Source organism: Nycticebus coucang, chromosome 4, assembly GCF_027406575.1.
Source record: "Nycticebus coucang isolate mNycCou1 chromosome 4, mNycCou1.pri, whole genome shotgun sequence".
Lineage (NCBI taxonomy): Eukaryota > Metazoa > Chordata > Mammalia > Primates > Lorisidae > Nycticebus > Nycticebus coucang.
This window is the reverse complement of record NC_069783.1, coordinates 35,185,260-35,202,509: the sequence shown is the minus strand read 5'-3', so window position 1 is coordinate 35,202,509 and position 17,250 is coordinate 35,185,260. Positions and strand designations below refer to the sequence as shown.

Below are 17,250 nucleotides of genomic sequence, written 5' to 3'. Positions count from 1 at the left end.
TATAGTATTCATATAGATTTGTACCTTGAAAGCAAAAGTAAAATAATATGGTTGAGTTTATTGTAACTAAAAAGAAATAAGAGAGAAATAAAAAGGAAAGGAACGTAGATGTATTTTGTGTGTTCTCTTCTCCAAAGAGACAACTTACTACTTAACTTTAAAAATGAAATCCTTTAGGCCAGGCACAGTGGCTCATGCCTGTAATCCCAGCACTCTGGGAGGTGTAGGCAGGTGGATCACCTGAAGTCATGAGTTCAAGACCAGCCAGAGCTGGAGTCAGACCCTGTCTCTAAAAATAGGTGTTGTGAGGGGTGCCTGTAGTCCCAGCTACTTGGGAGGCAGAGGTAAGAGGATTGCTTGAGCCCAAGAGTTGGAGATTGTTGTGAGCTATGGTGCCATAACATTCTACTGGGGGTGACAAAGTGAGACTCTTCTCAAAAAAAAAAAAAATAATTAATTAAAAACTAAAATTCTTTATTCATTTTTCTAGGTGGGAGCTGCTCTAAGACCAGCCTTTTCACAAGATACACCATCAGATATAATAGCAAAAGCTTGCCAGGTAAGAAGAAAAATGGGTCTTTCTGTAGTTGTCTTCTTTTTTTATTATTATTTCAAAATATTAAGGGGCTAGCAATGTTTTTTAACAGGGATACTTTGTATAATCTTAAATCAGGGCTTTTGGTGTGCTTGTCATCAGTGGTGTTCATTGTACGCAATAGGTCATTTTTTATCTCACACCTCCCCCGCTTCTTGGTTTTCAATGACCTTTATATCTCTTTGTGCCTGTGTGCACCCGTTGTTTCGCTCCCACTTATTAGTGAGTATAGTTGTCTTCAATAAATGTATCGAGGTCTGAGAAGTTCACTTCCAAGAAAGAAGAAAAAAATTAAATAATACTTATTTTTCTCTTGGAAATACAACAGTGGCAGTTTTTTTTATCCTGTATGAAATTATATAGTAAACTGTTAATTACATCCCTTTTTTTGGTCATAAACATGTGAAATCTTAAGAGGGACTAAAGTTAAATAACATATCAGAATCTATAATAATTGAAGAATGTAGACTGTTGTTAATTAGATAATAAACTGATAAAAATTAGGTAATAAACTTTGTGGTTAAAACGTTGCTTTTGAGGCTCCGCACCTGTAGCACAGTGGTTCTGACGCTGGCCACATGCACCAAAGCTGGCGGGTTCAAACCTGGCCTGGGCCAGCTAAACAACAATGATGACAACTGCAACAAAAAATAGCTGGGTGTTGTGGTGGGTACCTGTACTCCCAGCTGCTTGGGCTGAGGCAAGAGAATCGCTTAAGCCCAAGAGTTTGAGGTTGCTGTGAGCTGTGAGCCGTGGTGCCCCAGCACTCTACTGAAAGTAACATAGTGAGACTCTGTCTCAAAAACAAACAAACAAAAACATTGGTTTTTGAGCTAGGTATGGTTGCTCACCCCTATAATCTTAGCACTCTGGAAGGCTGAGGTGGGAGGATAACTTGAGCTCAGGAGTTCGAGACCAGCCTGAGAAAGAGCAAGACCCTATCTCTACTAAAAATAGAAAAATTAGCTGGGGATCGTGGTGCATGCCTATAGTCTCAGCTATTTAGGAGGCTGAGGCAGGAAGATCATTTGAGCCTAGGAGTTTGAGGTTGTTGTGAGCTAGGCTGAGGCCATGGCATTCTGACTGGGGTGACAGAGTAAGACTCTATCTCAAAAAAAAAAAAAAAAAAAAAAATTGGTTTTGACCACAGGTTACGAAAATGCTACAAGTTTGTGGGTATTGAATTCATCTTAAAGGGAATTTTACGATATGGAAATTTAATTGCAAAATTAGGTTCAGGGAATTAGTCTCCCATTATTATATCTGTAGAAACTCATAAAACCACCAACATATATGCTCTTATACATTTTTTTTTTTTTTTGAGACAAAGTCTCAAGTTGTCGCCCTGGGTATATTACACAGTGTCACAGCTCACAGCAACCTCAAACTCCTGGGCTTAAACAATTCTCTAGCCTCAGCCTCCCAAGTAGCTGGGACTACAGGCACCCACCACAACACCTAGCTATTTTTTGGTTGTAGTTGTCATTGTTGTTTGGCAGGCTTGGGCTAGATTTGAACCCGCCAGCACTGGTATACATGGTTGGCACCCTAGCCACTGAGCTACAGATGCCGAGCCATGTTCTTATACCTTTAATAAGTTCCCTTTTTTTATATGCCTGTATATTATTTGTTATAGCAAATCAACTATAACAAATTTGGGCATTAAAGCTCCCTTAGTTGTAACTATTTTCCTTGTTACCTGAAAACGCTTTTTTAAAAACTGTTTTTGAACAAATTTATATAGTAACAATACTTTAGCTATCATCTTTTTGTGGGAATTCCTGGGTTTTGATAGTTACCCTTGAACTTTCTTCTGACATTCAGACCCAAGTTTCTAATTGCCTGCTGAATGTCTTTCCATAAAGCACTTTGAACTCAGCACGTAAAAACATTCAAAGTCAAAATCCTACTAACTTATCCTCTCCACTAAACTTTCATATTTCTCTGTATTAATTCTCTTAAACAGTGGTGTTACCTTCCTTGCACTCATCCACGTTAGAAGCTTAGACAGTCAAAATTTGGCAATTTTTGATTCCTCACTTTTTACATCTCCCTGCCCCATTCCCTAAAAATATCTAATTGATTTCCACCTGCAAGTCTCTTTCCTTTTTAATTTTATTATGCCTTTCCTTTTTCATTTTATTCCCAGTTTGATTTCTATCTTCTATTGTATTATGAAAAACACTGAACTGAATATTTTGCTCCCTGTCTATGCACATTCCTCCTGTCCATAGATACTGGAGCAGTTTTCCTAAAGCACAATTCTAATAATATCATCCCCCTGCTCTGTGGCCATAGAAACTCATGATTGTCCATGAAATAAAATCTGAATTCAGTTTTCTTGGCATTTAAATTTTATAATACTCTGATCCCAATTAACTTTCTTAATTACATCTCTTCATCACGTAACTCACCTATCTCTATACACACCACCTTCCTGATACTGAAACATTCCCATTGCTCCTGCTAGAATTAATCTCTCTTATCTGTTTTTAAGTGTAATATCACTGTCATAAAATGTTCTTGTATGTTCATTCAATCTGCGTTTTCTTACTTGAGGGTAGGAAGTAGGTTTTTACTTTTTTTAAAATGTCTTCCATAGCAGCTAGCATAAACTTTGCCTGTGGCAAGTGGAAATTTTGTCGAAGAATTATTCAATTTTGAACTTCTTTGGGTTGAAAATTATTTTTCTTTATATCTTTGTTAAATATGGCAGTGGAATCTTGACAGGTAAATGTTTTCTTTTCTAAATGGTGTGGTAAAATCTATGATTGGTGTTGATTTGCTATAACAAATAATACGATTGGCATTGATTTGGTATAACAAACCTTAGCATTGGGTATTTTGTTTTGTTCTTTGGTTTTGTTTTGTTTTTGTTCCTTAAGAAAAATAGTCCTGTATTTATTCCATTCTCTAATATACCATGTTAATTTTTTTTGTTTTAATTTTTCTGGCTAGGTATGTAGTACATGGATTGGAAGTGGAGTTGTCAGTGATCTCAATGATCTACGTCGAGTACACAATCTTCTTGTTTCTTCTCTGGACAAAGTTCAGGCTGGAAAAGGATCTTCCAGCCAACTGTACCGAGAGAGTGCCACCACCATGGAAAAACTGGCTGTTCTCAAAGCATGGGCAGAGGTAACCATGGCCTGTTGTTTTCCAGCTATTTTTCCATGCATGAGAAAATATTGCCCAAGGCCAGGTGTGGTGGCTCACCCCTATAATCCTTGCACTCTCGGAGGCCCAGGTGGGTGGGTTGCTTAAGCTCAGGAGTTTGAGACCAGCCTGAACAAAAGCAAGACCCCATCTCTAAAAAAAAAAAAAATAGCCAGGTGTTGTGGCAGGCACCTGTAGTCCCAGCTACTTGGAAGGCAGAGACAAGAAGATAGCTTGAGACCAAGAGTTTAAGGTTGCTGTGAACTGTGACGCCATGGCACTCTACCAAGGGTGACAAAGTGAGACTCTGTCTCAAAAAAAAAAAAAAAGAAAGAAAAAATATTGTCATAGTCCTATTGCTAAAAAAAAATTTTGTTTGGTTTTTGTGTTTTAAAAATTGACCCTTAGTAGGAAATTTTTTTCGAAAATCTATTCATCAGGTTATTGAAAACCTCTATCTTGTGGAAGGGCTCTCCTACTTAGTATGGGGGAGATTAGGCAGGAAAAACCAAAATATAAACAATAGAAAATATTTTATGCCAAGAATATTTTATTTGATTAAATTTTAAGAGACTTGCCACTTTGAAATCAAGATTGCAGGGGTTTGGTTTTTTGTTTTATAGGTGGGCTCTCATTATGTTGCCCAGGCTATCCTTGATGGCTTTAGTGCTTACCCCATCTTATCCTGCTGAATAGCTGAGACTGAAGGCACGTGCCCCCACGTCTTGCTTGTTTCTTTTTTTTTTTTTTATGGCTGGTTTTATATCTTGTTCTCATAGCCACTTTTTTTTTTTTTTTTTGAGATAGCATCTCACTCTAGCCCTGGGTAGAGTGCTATAGCATCATAGCTCACAGCAACCTCAAACTCCTGGGATCAAGTAATCCTCTTGCCTCAGCATCCCAAGTTGCTGGGACTATAGGCACCTACCACAACACCTGGCTAGTTTTTTCTATTTTAGTAATAGAAAGTGAAACGGGGTTCTCACTTTCCTTAGCCTGGTCTTGAGTTCCTGAGCTCAGGCACCTTCCTCGGCTTCCCAGAGTATTAAGGTTGCAGCCATGAGCCACCATGCCCAGCCTGTCATAGCCATTTTTTAAAAAATGTAATTATATCGTTTTGAATTCACTTTTCTACATTCCTTCTGCTATTATTGCTGTCAAATTCTTTTTATGTGCCCTCCAGTATTTCAAGTAAGTAATTCCTTCCTCTACCAGCCCAGCATCTCACTTCCCTATTTTGGTGGTTATTATTTAGCAGCTGGTGACTGAAACCACAGGAAGTAAAACTACAGAGAAGAGGAGACTGCTGTAATTATTATCATTTTAATGTTTATGCTAACTGAAGACTAATTTTTCTCATCCCCTTGCTTCTTACCTTCTGATTTATTCGGCAGAGTTATTGAGCGTTAGCTTTGTGTCAGGTTTGCAGTTGGGAACACAGTATGAGATGTACCACATTTGCTGAGCAAGACCAACTAGTAAATAAGTAGATGCCCCACGGTGTAAGAAACATTATCATAGGAGATACACAGAGTGTTTTGAAACGCGTAGCAGACGTACAATAGGCTGGAGGCTCAGAGTAGCCTTTTTAGAGAAAGTAAGATTTAAATTGCAACATGGGGCGGCGCCTGTGGCTCAGTGAGTAGGGCGCCAGCCCCATATGCTGAGGGTGGCGGGTTCAAACCCGGCCCCGGCCAAACTGCAACAAAGAAAATAGCTGGGCGTTGTGGCGGGCGCCTGTTGTCCCAGCTACTCGGGAGGCTGAGGCAAGAGAATCGCTTAAGCCCAGGAGTTGGAGGTTGCTGTGAGCCGTGTGAGGCCACGGCACTCTACCGAGGGCCATAAAGTGAGACTCTGTCTCTACAAAAAAAAAAAAGTAAAAAAAATAAATAAATAAATAAAAAATAAATTGCAACATGAAGGCTGGGAGTGGATGTGAGGCGGAGGCTGGGCAGAGACCAGGGCTGTCTCCCCCTCTGTGTCTTCAGCATCTGCCCCTTCCTCTTTGCCTGTGTTGCTCCCTGACTCGGCTTCCCATTCTACTTCCTGTTCTCTTGCTCTCCTCTTCACAATTCCCAGGAATTTCACTATCTTCGTTTCCTCAACTGTTCAGTCCCTTGCTTTCCAATTCCCTGCCATCTGGTTTTACTCTCACCACGGCCCTGAGATAGTCCCACTCAAGTCACTAAAAATGTAATTGTCTAAATCATTGGATACTTTTCAATTCCTGCCTTACTTGAACTTTCTACAGCATTTCAGATCCTTTAGAAACTTTTGCTTTTTTTTTTGCAGTTTTTGGCCAGGTCTGGGTTTGAACCCACCACCTCCAGCATATGGGGCCAGCGCCCTACTCCTTTGAGCCACAGGCGCCTCCCCTTTCTTTTTTCTTTCTTTCTTTCTTTTTTTTTTTTGAGAAAGAGTCCTATTCTTGTCAGCTGGGTAGAGTGCTATGGTCGCACAGCTCATGGCAACCTTAAATTCTTGACTCAAGTCAATCCTCTTGCCTCAGCCTTCTGAATAGCTGGGACTACAGGCACCTGCCACATCACCTAGCTTTTTTTTTTGAGAGAGAGCCTCAAGCTGTCACTGGGTAAAGTGCCTTCAAGCTGTTGCCCTGGCATCACAGCTCACAGCAACCTCCAACTCCTGGGCTTAAGTGATTCTCCTGTCTCTGCCTCCCAAGTAGCTGGGACTACGGTGCCCACCACAACGCCCGGCTATTTTTTGGTTGTAGCTGTCATTGTTGTTTGACGGGCCCAGGCCAATTCAAACCTGCCAGCTTAGGTGTATGTGGCTGGCGCCTTAGCCGCTTGAGCCATAGGCGCTGAGACTTTTTTTTTTTTTTTTTTTTTTGAGTGGAGACAACGTCTTGCTCTTGCTCAGGCTGTGTAAATGGTAATATTTTCGTAGCCCTTTTCTTACTCTTCATACTTTATGGACAGTCTCATCCATGCCCATAGCCTATAGTTTTCACATATTATTGGTCTAAATCTTCTTTTCTATCCAAATCTTTCTAATTTCTAATCCCATATTTTTAGTTGTTTAATGGACATTTCCACTTGGATGACACAAAGATACTGCACATTTGGTGTGTCTAAATAAGGCTGTTTTTTTCATTCCTCTTTCTCCCCTTACCCTGGAGAATGATCTTCTTTCTAGTTTTCAGACCAGAACCTGGGTATTAGTGTTGGTTACCTCTTCTTCCTCTAACCAACCTCTAATCTTGAAGTAAAATAAATGGGAATTATTAGTATCTTTCAAAATAACATAATTTTGTTCTGATAATAAAACTGCTAACAATATGGAGAGAAAGTATAAAACCTAAAATAAAGTCCATCTATAATAGTATCATCTAAAGACAACTACTGTTAATATTTTGATATATATTGCTATACATATGTATAGATATAAATCTGTATGTCTATATCATGAGTATGCTCATGTGTATGTGTATCTTTTTCTTTAAACTAAAAGCGAAATCCTATTCAAAATAATAACTTTTTTAAATGTAGCAATAGATCATGTATACTTTTCCATAACCAAAATAAATGTTTTCTCACTTTCCCTACTGCTTTAATTTGAGTCCTCGTCATATGTCAACTGGCCTGTACAATTGTATCCTAATTTGTTTCTTCTGCTTATTAGTCTTTTCTTCCCCCAGCTTTTCCTGTACAGATTATCAGAATAATCATTCCAAAGTGTAGATTTTGGCCGGGTGTGGTGGTTCATGCCTATAATCCCAGCACTTTGGGTGGCTGAGGTGGGAGGATCACTTGAGGCCAGGACTTAGAGAGCAGCCTGGGCAACATGGCAAGACTCTCTTCTCTACTGGAAATTTTAATTATATGAGTATAGTGGTGGGCACCTCTGCTCACTATACTCAGAGACTGAGGTGAGAGTATACCATGAGCTGCAGTGAGGTGTGACGTGGCACTGCACTCCAGCCTGGGCCACAGAGGGAGACTCAATCTCTAAAATAAAATGCAGATTTTTGAAAAAGAACAAATTGACGATTCACAAAAAGGAAACAAAGTTGCAAATAAACACAAGGGGGAAAAAAAGGTTAAAAAAAATCCCCAGCTGGAAGGCCAAGTGCTGTGGCTTATGCCTATAATCTTAGCACTCGGGGAGGCCAAAGCAGATGGATTGCCTGAGCCCCCCTGTTCAAGACCAGCCTAAGCAAGAGTGAGACCCCCATCTCTAAATACAGCCAGGTGTTAGGGCAGGCGCCTGTAGTCCCAGCTACTTAGGAGGCTAAGGCAAGAGAATCACTTGAGACCAAGAGTTTGAGGTTGCTGTGAGCTGTGATGCTACGGCACTCTACCTAGTGCAACAAAGTAAGATTCTGTCTCAAAAAAAAAAAAATTCCTCAGCTAAATTAACACGATTTTCAAAATGACAGTATTAGCAAAACTTTTCTTTTTTTTTGTAGAGACGGAGTCTCACTGTACTGCCCTCGGGTAGAGTGCCATGACGTCACATGGCTCACAGCAACCTCTAACTCTTGGGCTTACGCAATTCTCCTGCCTCAGCCTCCCAAGCAGCTGGGACTACAGGCGCCCGCCACAACGCCCAGCTATTTTTTTGTTGCAGTTTTGGCCGGGGCTGGGTTTGAACACTCCACCCTCAGCATATGGGGCCGGTGCCCTACTCACTGAGCCACAGGCGCCACCCCTTAGCAAAACTTTTCTAAAGGGTAATATTTCAAAACATTTTCTATTTTTTTTTTTTAAAGACAGAGTCTTAAGCAGTTGCCCAGAGTAGAGTGCCGTGGCATCATCATAGCTCACCATAGCAACCTCCAACTCTCGGGCTCAAGCTATCCTCTTGACTCAGTTTTTCTATTTTTTTTTTTTAGTGGAGGCAGGGATTTGCTCTTGCTCAGGCTTATTAATGGGTACAAGGCACATAATCAAGTGATGGATACACTAAAAGCCCAGACTTCACCACTATGCAATTTATCCATGTAACAAAAATGCATTTTTACCCCTTAAATTTATACAAATAATTTTTTTTTTCATTTAAAAAAAAAAAAAGCAAAAAACTATCTCTCCTTTCTCTCTCTCCCGAGGTTGAGATCCATTTATCCTTGGTGCTCCCTGACACTGATTCATTCGTTACACAAACCATTGAGTGTTCATTATGTTCCAGATGCTTCCTAAAAACCATTTTTTTAATATTAAATCATAGCTGTGTACATTAATGCAATCATGGGGCACCATGCTAAAAACCATTTTTTTAAAAACCACTTAATCTCACCACTTTTTACTCCCCTATCCTTATATGTATATTAATATGGGAGTTCACAGAAAGCAAAAACCACATATTTGTCTTTCTTGGCGGAGGTGCTAGAACAATAACAAATGCAAAGGCAAAAAGCATCTAGTAAGAATTTGATGAGTAAATGCTTGGAATATACTTACAGTTCTTATAATGACATTTGACATTTTCTTTCAATGGCAGTATAATTAACAAATTTAGGGGGAGGAACAAGCTTAAAACAACTAGAAAATATCATTTATTATATATATATATTTTTGAGGTAGAGTCTCACCATGTTGCCCTTGGTAGAGTGCTGTAGTGTCACAGCTCACAGCAACCTCAAACTCTTGGGCTTTAGCGATTCTCTTGCCTCAGCCTCCCAACTAGCTGGGACTACAGGCGCCTGGCACAATGCCTGGCTATTTTTTGTTATTGTTGCTGTAGTTGTCATTGTTGTTTGTCAGGCCTGAAGCAGGTTCGAACCCGCCCACCCTGGGGTATGTGGCCAGCACCCTAGCCGCTGAGCTACGGGCACCAAGCCTTAATATGTTATATTTTTATAACACAAGATCCAAAGTCCTTATTTTAGTTTTTAGTCAGTTACAACATTCCTTTTCTGTGCTGTAAGTCTGCTCAGTATAGGGATCGGATAAAGTCCCTTCTAACAAGAAACTTGCAGTGTACCTATACATTAGACTTTTTTCTTTTTTAATTTTTTTTTTTGTTGTTTTGTAGAGACAGAGTCTCACTTTATCACCCTCGGTAGAGTGCCGTGGCCTCACACAGCTCACAGAAACCTCCAACTCCTGGGCTGAAGCGATTCTCTTGCCTCAGCCTCCCAAGTAGCTGGGACTACAGGCGCCCACCACAATGCCCAGCTATTTTTTGGTTTGCAGTTCAGCCGGGGCCGGGTTTGAACCCGCCACCCTCGGTATATGGGGCCGGCGCCCTACATTAGACTTTTTTCATTAAGTAGTATGGAAGTAACACTGTGTAGGGGGAAAACAGTTTACTCAAAATTTTTATCTAGTTCAATTTCTTTTTCTTTCTTGCTCTTTTATTTTTGGCTTTCTCATTAATATGTTAATAGAGCTTTGCATGTGCTAGTTGCCAAAGCTAAATATATGTACAAAAACAAAGGAAAACAAATATTCAACAAAGAATGTTTAAAATTATGTTTTCGGAAAGTTGCTATTATATGTCCTTTTTGGCTCATAAAGTAGAAAAGATAGGCAGGTAATGTATGTGACTCACACTATTTTATGTAGACCCAGCTATCTGTTGTAAATGTTAGATTGCTAAATATCATTTGAGGACTACGTGAGAAGGGCCCTAGAAGGATATTTATGGAAATCCTTTCTCTGACTACTTCCTCCACCTCAGGCTTTTTCTTTGAATGCTGTTCAATTGTGTCTAATAAGTCCAGGAGAATGGAGGCAGAAACAGAAAGTTATACCTTATGGCAAAAAAGTTACAAAAGAAGGGCTTTGAAAAGTAGAAGGAGGGAAGCCAAAAAGCTCAGAGTAGCCAACTCAAGGAATATGCTATTAGAGGTATAGTCAGATCAAGTTTCAAAAATTGCCCTCAGAGGCCAGGCGTGGTGGCTCACGCCTGTAATCCTAACACTCTGGGAGGCCAAGGCGGGCAGATCACTTGAGCTCATGAGTTGAAGAGCAGCCTGAGCAAAAAGCAAGACCCTATCTCTACTAAAAATAGAGAAACTGAGGCAAGAGGATTGCTTGAGCCCAAGAGTTGGAGATTGCTGTGAGTTATGATGCTATAGCACTCTACCCAGGGCGACAGCTTGAGACTCTGTCTCAAAAAAAAACTAAAATTGCCCCCAGAGCCAGGCATACCTGTAATCCCAGAACTTGGGAGGCTGAGGTGGGAAGATTGTTTAAGCTCAGGAGTGTGAAACAAAGCTGGGCGACATGCCAAAATCCTGTCTTTAAAAAAAAGAAAGAAAGAAAGATTAGCTGGGCATGGTGGTGCTCACTATAGTTCTAACTACGCGGGAGGCTGAGGCAGGAGTATTGCTTGAGCCCAGGACTTCAAGACTGCAGTGAACTATGATCAGACCACTGTACTCCAGTCTGGACAACAGAGCGAGACCTTCTTTCCGGAAAAAAAAAAAAAAAGAAGAAGAAGAAGGGAAGGGAAGGAAGGAAAAAAGGAAAGGAAACAAATATTTTGTAACAGCTGATTAGGGACAGTAAGGTTTAATTAGCAGTTAGAAATGTGACCTTCAGTCTTTAGTTCTAAAGCGTCTTAGACAGTGATGCCCATTCTTTTTTTTTTGTGGTTTTTTTGGCCCGGGCTGGGTTTGAACCCACCACCTCCGGCATGTGGGACTGGCACCCTACTCCTTGAGCCACAGGCGCCACCCAGTGATGCCCATTCTTGTCCTCAGCCTGCTGGCTATCAACTGGTGTGTGAGGAAATTATTGCCTTCTTTGTTTTTAGGTTTTACATGTCATCTTAGAGCATTTGTAGTTATCAGGAAGTCATGAAGTTGTATACATTTCAGTATTCATACCAAATTACCTTGGATGTCAAGTGTATATTTATAACAACAGAATAACTCAATTTTAATCTTATGCCTTGTTTTCTTCTTCTTCTGCATATTTTATTAGGTATATGTGGTTGCTATGAATATTAAAAAGGAAGCAGAGTCAAAACCAAAAAGAACAATTAAAAATACTGATGATGAGGATGATGACTACAGTACCATAGATGAGCTACCACCAGATAGTTTAATAACACTGGTACAACCTGAACTGCCAACACTCAGCCGCCTGTGGTTGGCAGCATTAAAAGATTATGCACTTTTGACTCTACCTGCTGAATTTGCTAGTCAGCTCCCCCCAGATGGTGAGTACTACATTCAGAACTTTGCTTTTATAGAGTTCAAAATAGTAGCTGGTAAAGGCTAGCAACAACAGTAACAATAATAACATCTTAAATTTCTGTGGACTTAAACTTGACATTGTCTCATATTGAATTTGTTGATTTCAGATATAACATAAAGCTCTTTTGTTAGCTGAAGCAAACAGGTTAGCCCTGTTACAATAATAGCTCTATGAGCGTGGATCCTCTCAATAACTATGGATAATAAGTCATTATTTATAACCATAATGAACTGAACTATGTTACTGTAGAGTCAGTGTATGTATTTTCATGTAAGTTCTTTGTCTATCAATGAATTGTGTTCCTAAAGTCCTTCACAAATTGTTTATAACTTTAGTTTTCCTAGTGAAATCCATACAGACATTATCTGTAATATTTTTTTACATTTAGAGAATGTATTATCAGTTCCTTCTCAAAGAAACTATTTCTCTTCCCATATATTAGTGATGCCAGTAATGCCCTTTTTTTCCTTTCTTTTTTTTTTTTGTAGAGACAGAGTCACACTTTATGGCCCTCGGTAGAGTGCTGTGGCATCACACAGCTCACAGCAACCTCCAACTCCTGGGCTTAGGCGATTCTCTTGCCTCAGCCTCCCAAGTAGCTGGGACTACAGGCTCCCGCCACAACACCCGGCTGTTTTTTTTTTTTGTTGTTGTTGCAGTTTGGCCTGGACCGGGTTTGAACCCACCACTCTCGGCATATGGGGCCGGCGCCCTACCCGCTGAGCCACAGGCGCCGCTCCCCTTTTTTTCCTTTCTTAAGCCATCACAACAGCAAGGAGGGATGAGAAAGTCCTCAGTGTTGGTAGAGGAATAGCAGAAGAGGAAGAAGAAGCAGAGTTCCCTGGTTGTGGTAGAAAGATGGTGATAGGATTTTAGGAGCCACTGGCAACAATGAAGAGGTAAATCCTGTGACAACAGGGTAGGAAAAGGTAAGGATACTTAGTGGCATCAGCACTAGCAGAGGAAAGTCTGGAAAACGAGTATCTGTGAGGAAGACACAGATACTCCAGTTCATCAGCTACAGGAAAGGGGTAAGTTTTCATGGCTATGTAAAGAAGAGACGCTCTTTAGCTAGACTATTCTTTTTATGTAATAGATGTTTTTAAGTTAATTGTTCATAAATGAGAGAACACTTTTAATAGAATCCAGTGATGTTTTTAATTGAGTTGTTTTCTTTTAGGTGGAGCATTTTACACTCCTGAGACTATTGATACAGCTAGACTTCACTACCGGAATTCTTGGGCCCCCATTCTCCATGCGGTGGCACTTTGGTTAAATAGCACAGGATTTACATGTTCAGAGTCCACAGAAGCAGCAGCAATATCTGGCTTACAAAAACGTTCCACATCTGTCAATTTAAACCAGGCATCGGGAGCAGCGGGTAGTACTAAATCTTTGCCAGAAATTAATAAAGACAGAATGCATCTGATTTTAGGTAGGTGTGTTATATTACATATACAGTACACATATTAATGTATTTCTTGATATATCACTTCTGAAAATTCTTACCTTTCATTTTACTGCTATGGAAAAGTTTTGTACAATGTAGCACAATTCAAACAAGGAAAAATAAAAGGATTTTCACCTTACCCTATAAATTATTAACTGAATTTTTAATCTAAACATTCAGTTATTAAAACCATTCCTTCAAAATTTTAGCTATCATGTTTACTCACAGAACAACAATAAATTTACTTTTTACTTGGCTCTTAATAAATGATCCTATGAAGAAAAAGTTTAATTAGATTTAAATGAATCTTAATAATTGCTGTATAGAGGAATTATTCAAATAATTAAGAATAATTCCTCTATTTTAATATTTAAAATAGGAATGCTTTTTTTGTGTGTGTGTTTTTTTTTTTTTTTTTTTTTGGCCGGGGCTGGGTTTGAACCTGCCACCTCCAGCATATGGGACCGGCGCCCTACTCCTTTAGCCACAGGTGCCGCCCCAGGAATGCTTTTTTAATATTTAAGAAATTTATACATTCTTTTATGGGGGCAAGACATGATTGCAAGAGGGACTTTACCTAACAATTGCAATCAGTGTAATCTGGCTTATTGTACCCTCAAAGAATCCCCAACAATAAAAAAATAAAATAAAAAATAAAAAAAAAAAGAAATTTATACATTCTAATGAAGCTTTTAGTGATCTTATATTTTCTTTCCTTTTTTTTGAGATAGAGTCTTACTACGTTGCCCTGGGTGGAGTACTGTGGTTTCGCAGCTCACAGCAACCTCAAATTCTTGGCAACTAAGCAATTCTCTTGCCTCAGCCTCCCAACTAGCTAGGACTACAGGCGCCCACCACAACACCTAGTTTTTTTTTGGTTATAGTTGTCATTGTTGTTTAGCAGGCCCGGCCTAGGCTCGAAACTGCCGGGCTTGAACCCACCAGCCTTGGTGTATGTGGCTGGCGCCCTACTCACTGAGCTGCAGGCGCCAAGCCTGATCTTATATTTTCTGAGGGTAAAAAGGAACACAAGTGATAAGGTGTAATTATAGAATTTATCAGTAGATCTCATAAATGAAAATGTGAAAAACTTCCAAAATAGATATAAATTCCAAAATTTATATAAATTAAACTTTACAGTTTACCATTTAAAAACTTTGTATGGGGGGCGGCACCTGTGGCTCAGTGAGTGGGGCGCCGGCCCCATATGCCGAGGGTGGTGGGTTCAAACCCAGCCCCGGCCAAACTGCAACAAAAAAATAGCCGGGCGTTGTGGCGGGTGCCTGTAGTCCCAGCTGCTCGGGAGGCTGAGGCAAGAGAATCGCGTAAGCCCAAGAGTTAGAGGTTGCTGTGAGCCGTGTGACGCCACGGCACTCTACCCGAGGGCAGTACAGTGAGTCTCTACAAAAAACAAACAAAAAAACTTTGTATGGTCAGGTGTGGTGGCTCATGCCTATAATCCTAGCACTCTGGGAGGCTGAGGTAAATGGATTGATCAAGCTCTGGAGTTCCAGGCCAGTCTGAGCAAAAGCAAGACGCCATCTACTACAAACAGAAAAATGAGCCAGGTGTTGTGACAGGCTCCTTTAGCCTCAGATACTCAGGCTGAGGCAAGAGGATAGCTTGAGCCCAAGAGTTTGAGGTTGTTGTGAGCTGTGATGTCACGGCACTCTACCCAGGGCAACAAAGTGAGACTCTGTCTCAAAACAACAACAACAAAACAGCAAAAAAAAAAAAAAAAAAAAAAAAACCCAAAACATTGTAGTAGCTCAGTGGATAGGGCACTGGCCACATACACTGAGGCTGGCGGGTTCAAACCCGGCCCAGGCCAGCTAAACTACAATGACAACAATAACAACAAAATAGCCAGGCTTTGTGGCACGCACCTGTAGTTCCAGCTACTTGGGAGGCTGAGGCAAGAGAATCACTTAAGCCCAAGAGTTTGAGGTTGCTGTGAGCTAATGATGCCATGGCACTCTACCCAGGGCAACAGCTTGAGCCTCTATCTCAGAAAAAAAAAAAAAAAAGTCCTAGAAATAAAAAACTGAACATCTTCCTAATCGGCCTAGTGTCAAGGGAATTCCTTTCTCAACACATAGGTAATTTGAATATTAACCAAATTGCAAAGCTACAACCTTATGTTGAGTTTGACTGCTTAACTTGGAAACCATTTTGAACTTTAAGGCATTAATAAATGTATGTTAGCCAGGTGTGGTGATTTGTGCCTTTAATCTCAGCTACTTGAAGGATGAAGCAGAAAGATCACTTGAGACCAGGCGTTAAAGACCATTGTGGGTCACGCCTATAATCCTAGCACTCTGGAAGGCTGAGGCAGGTGGATTGCTTGAGCTCAGGAGTTTGAGACCAGCCTCAGCAAGAGAGAGAATCCATCACCACTAAAAATAGAAAAACTAGCCAGGCTCTATGGTGGGTACCTATAGACCAAGCTACTTGGGAGGCTGAGGCAAGAGAATCATTTAAGCCCAAGAGTTTAAGGTTGCTGTGAGCTATGATGCATGGCATTCTACTGAGGGTAACAAAATAAAACTGTCTCAAAAAAAAAAAAAAAAAAGCATAGCAAGAACCCATCTCTAAATAAATGAACCAATGAGTGAATGAATATATGTTAAGGTAATCTATTAAAAAAAAAGATAAAAATAGGGCGGCGCCTGTGGCTCGGTCCGAAAGGTGCCGGACCCATATACCGAGGGTGGCGGGTTCAAACCCGGCCCCGGCTGAACTGTAACCAAAAACTAGCTGGGCATTGTGGCGGGCACCTGTAGTCCCAGCTACTCGGGAGGCTGAGGCAAGAGAATCGCTTCAGCCCAGGAGTTGGAGGTTGCTGTGAGCTGTGTGATGCCATGGCACTCTACCGAGGGCCATAAAGTGAGACTCTGTCTCTACAAAAAAAAAAAAAAAAAAAAGATAAAAATAAAGAAAAAAATATGGTGTCTAAACAACAAAGTGTTTTATATTGAAAACACTGTATTTTTGTTTTGTACATTTCAGGTGTGAGTATACAGTTTCTTTGTTCCCCTAGACCTGAGGAGCCTATTGAGCATGTCACAGCATGTCTACAGGCTTTGCATACCTTGCTAGATTCTCCTTATGCTCGAATCCATATTGCAGAAGATCAGGTATAGTTTTTCTATAATAATTTTTTATTTCAGATTTATAATAGATAATTGTATGCTTTGTCTTAATCATATTTAAGATAATTTTTTTATATAGAAAATAAATATTGGCCAGGCACAGTGGCTGGCCTGTAATCCCAGCACTCTGGGAGGCTGAGGCAGGTGGATCACCTGCGTTCACGGGTTCAAGACCAGCCTGAGCCAGAGCGAGATCATGTCTCTAAAAATAGCCGAGTGTTGGGTGGCGCCTGTGTCTCAAAGGAATAGGGCACTGGCCCCATATGCCGGAGGTGGTAGATTCAAACCCAGCCCTGGCCAAAAACTGAAGAAAAACAAAAAATAGCCGGGTGTTGTGGCAGGCGCCTGTAGTCCCAGCTACTTGGGAGGCTAAGGCAAGAGAATTGCTTGAGCCCAAGAGTTTGAGGTTGTTGTGAGCTATGATGCCACAGCACTCTACCAGAGGCAACAAAATAAGACTGTCTCAAAAAAAAAAAAAAAAAGAAAAAGGAAAGAAATATTATATATTATATTATGACAATTAATATAAAATAAATATTCAAGATTTGGCTGTACTGGCTCAGCGCCCGTAGCACAGTGGTTACAGTACGTGCCAGCCACATACACCAAGGCTAGCCGGTTTGAACCTGGCCTGGGCCAGCTAAACAATAATGACAACTGCAACAACAGCAACAACAAAATAGCTGAGTGCTGTGGCGGGTGCCTATAGTCCCAGCTACTTGGGAG

General features: G+C 40.5%; 1 protein-coding gene across 5 annotated transcripts in view; it reads left to right on the top strand.

Annotated features, from left to right (window-relative positions):
- Positions 1-17,250, top strand: part of HEATR5B (HEAT repeat containing 5B) — a 96,964-nt gene that overhangs the window by 61,395 nt on the left and 18,319 nt on the right. For all 5 annotated transcript variants that reach the window (XM_053588575.1, XM_053588574.1, XM_053588573.1 and 2 more), the window contains 5 exons: positions 491-559; positions 3,554-3,733; positions 11,647-11,884; positions 13,103-13,357; positions 16,382-16,509. In XM_053588575.1, coding sequence (XP_053444550.1) covers positions 491-559; positions 3,554-3,733; positions 11,647-11,884; positions 13,103-13,357; positions 16,382-16,509 — 870 coding nt within the window. The remainder of the gene's footprint in view (positions 1-490; positions 560-3,553; positions 3,734-11,646; positions 11,885-13,102; positions 13,358-16,381; positions 16,510-17,250) is intronic.